Raw genomic sequence first — 2,756 nt, 5'->3', positions numbered from 1 at the left:
GTCCATGGGGGCGTAGGGGAGCAGCAGAGTCCCGCCCAGGGCCCTTACCAGCCAGGCGCTTAGTTCTCCACTGGTGGCTGGCTCTGCCTCTCTCCCTCAGGCTCTTCCCCACCCTGGCCCCACCCGGCCCTGAACCTCAGTGCCTGAGTCCTCAAGCCCAGGGTGCTGTGTCTGCCCCCACAGTCCCTCTCTCAGGGGGCTCACCAGTGCTGGGGTGCACGGAAGCATCGAGGGCAGAGAGCTCGAGCCGAGGGGCACTGGCGGGGTGGGGTAGGGCGCAGACCCCAGCCGCCAAGCCGAGGCTAGAGGTGTTCTGCCCAGGGGGCGGGGACTGAGGGAGGGTGCAGAGCTGGAGGCCTTTCCCATCATGGAGTCCACACAGGCCGTGAGGGCCCGGGACACTGAGGCCAGGTGGGTGTGGATGCAGGTCAGTGAAGAGCCCTGGCCCCCCTGACTCTGGCCCCCGCCCCACCCAGTTCCAGTCCGAGTCCTGCCCCGTGGTGGGGCTGACCCGCTCCGGGGCCTCCCAGGAAGAGCTGCGGATCGTGGAAGGGCAGGGCCAGGGCGTGGATGCAGGGCCCTCCGCTGACGAGGTCAACAACAATACCTGCTCAGGTGGGCTGCTGGGGCGTGGGGCCCTGGGACCCGGCCCGTGGGGGCCTGAGGCCCCGCCATCTCAGCCTGCACAGGCGGGTCGGCCCCTTCCCCACCGCGGCCTGGGCCTGACCCCGGCTCTAGGGCCCAGGGTCTCACCATGTGCCTGTGCCCTTGGCTCCCAGCAGCAGTGCCTCCGGAAGGCCTGCCCCTGGGCAGCCCCGAGAAAGCCGCCCTGGACGGGCCCCTGGACGCTGCCCTGGACTGCCTGCGCCTGGGCAGCACCTTCACCTTCCGCGTGACCGTGCTGCAGGCCTCCAGCATCTCTGCCGAGTACGCCGACATCTTCTGCCAGTTTAAGTGAGTCTGGGGCTGGCGGGCCGTGGGGCGGGCTCAGTGAGACACGGGCTGTGCCAGGGCCATGCACCCCAAGGCCCCGGCCAACAGTCTCCTCCCGCTCTGCAGCTTCATCCATCGCCACGACGAGGCCTTCTCCACAGAGCCCCTGAAGAATACGGGGCGGGGCCCCCCGCTCGGCTTCTACCACGTCCAGAACGTACGTCCTCAGAGCCCCCCCTTGACCCCCCTCCCCGGCAGCCCGCTCAGGCCTCTGGCGCCAAAGCAGCTTCGTTCATTCTCTTCCTCATTTCCCCTCCCCATTCTGGGTGCCAGCCGCGTGCCGGGCGCTGCCGGGGCGTGAGGACACAGGGCCCCTGGCACCAGGCAGGCGTCCGGGCCTATGCTGGTGCCAGGGCTGCGGTGCGTTTAAGCAGGGGTGGGGCCGTGGGAGCCGGAGCACTCCTGCGGGGAGCCTTGCAGACGGTGTCCTCTCCCTGCGTCCCATGTGGTCTTCCCTCTGTGCCTGTCTGTGCCCCGACCTCCCGTTTCATGAGGACACCTGTCGTATTGCGTTAGGGCCACCCCAAAGCCCTCATTCTAACCGGTTATCTCTGTAAAGACTATCTCTAAACACAGGCACTGGGCAGGGCGGGGGGGGGACAGTTCAATCTATAACAGGGAGTGAGCAAGGGCCTGAGAAGGGTCAGACCACACCGCAGGTGACAAGGAGGCCCTCGTTACCTTCTTGAGCACCGTGTTTTGAAAAGGCAGCTGAGCCCTGTGGCCTTGGCCCTGTCTGTCCTGGGGAGAGACACCTGGTGATCTGTCCACTGGGTGTGTGACGGGGGACAAGCAGGAGCGCTCTCCCCGTGGTGGGCAGGGGTCGGGCCTGGTGGGGCGTCCCCCTGGGCCTGGAGCGCCTGGCTCTCCACGGACGCCCAGCCCTCTCCTGAGTCTCTGCCCCGCCTGGAACCTCAGATCGCCGTGGAGGTGACCAAGTCTTTCATCGAGTACATCAGGAGCCAGCCCATTGTGTTCGAGGTCTTCGGCCACTACCAGCAGCATCCATTCCCGCCCCTCTGCAAGGACGTGCTCAGGTCAGTGGCCCTGGGTCATGGGCTCCTGGGCCCCTCACGGCCCTCATCCAGCCCCACTGCGGCCCGCCGAGCACGGCCCCCCAACCTCCCAGCCGCGAGGCTGACCCCTGGCCCCGACAGGCCTGACTGGCCTCTCAGGGCTTGTGCACCTGCCTCCCCCGTCCAAGGCGAGGCCGGTCATGGAGGTCAGCAGGACCCAGAGCAAGTCAGACGTCCCCTCAGGACCGAGGCGGGGGATTCTCAAAGAGTGTGGCTGTCGGAACCCTGCCCTTGTCCGGGTGTGGCTGTCCTGGGCGAGGGAAGCTGGAGGACGGCGGGTGGCACAGGGAGGGGTGGCTTCTGCTGCGGCCGAGAACCCACAGAGGACCCGCCACACCACCTCCCGCAGCCCTTAGCGCCCAGACCGAGCGGGGGGACCTGCGCCCGCTCTCTCGCGGCACCCCGCCTCCCGGGGCTCGGAGGGCCGGCTGAGTGCCCCTCTGTGGCCAGGCCGACCCTTCCCGGCCATCACCATCCGGGTGCAGGGAGAACAGGTGGGGGTCAGGACCCTGGGACGCTCCGCTGCCATCTCTGCCTCCCTCAGAGCGAGGCGGGGCGTCCGGGGCATCAGGGACAGAGAAGGCCGCGGGACCCGCTGGTTTGGGGGCGTTTGGCCCCAGGAGGCGTGTCTGTCCTTGGAGGTGCTGAGGGAGGCTCTGTCCTGCAAGTTCCTGCAACCGGAGCCCG

At 68.2% G+C, this 2,756-nt stretch overlaps 1 protein-coding gene across 1 annotated transcript in view; it reads left to right on the top strand.

Moving 5' to 3' along the window:
- KIF1A (kinesin family member 1A) overlaps window positions 1-2,756 on the top strand; it is a 58,814-nt gene that overhangs the window by 37,009 nt on the left and 19,049 nt on the right. The window contains 1 exon segment of the mRNA XM_023521080.1: window positions 1,912-2,030. Coding sequence (XP_023376848.1) covers window positions 1,912-2,030 — 119 coding nt within the window.

The sequence above is a fragment of the Pteropus vampyrus genome, unplaced genomic scaffold (genome assembly GCF_000151845.1).
Source record: "Pteropus vampyrus isolate Shadow unplaced genomic scaffold, Pvam_2.0 Scaffold291, whole genome shotgun sequence".
In the NCBI taxonomy this organism is placed as follows: domain Eukaryota; kingdom Metazoa; phylum Chordata; class Mammalia; order Chiroptera; family Pteropodidae; genus Pteropus; species Pteropus vampyrus.
This window is presented reverse-complemented; position numbering and strand designations above follow the sequence as displayed.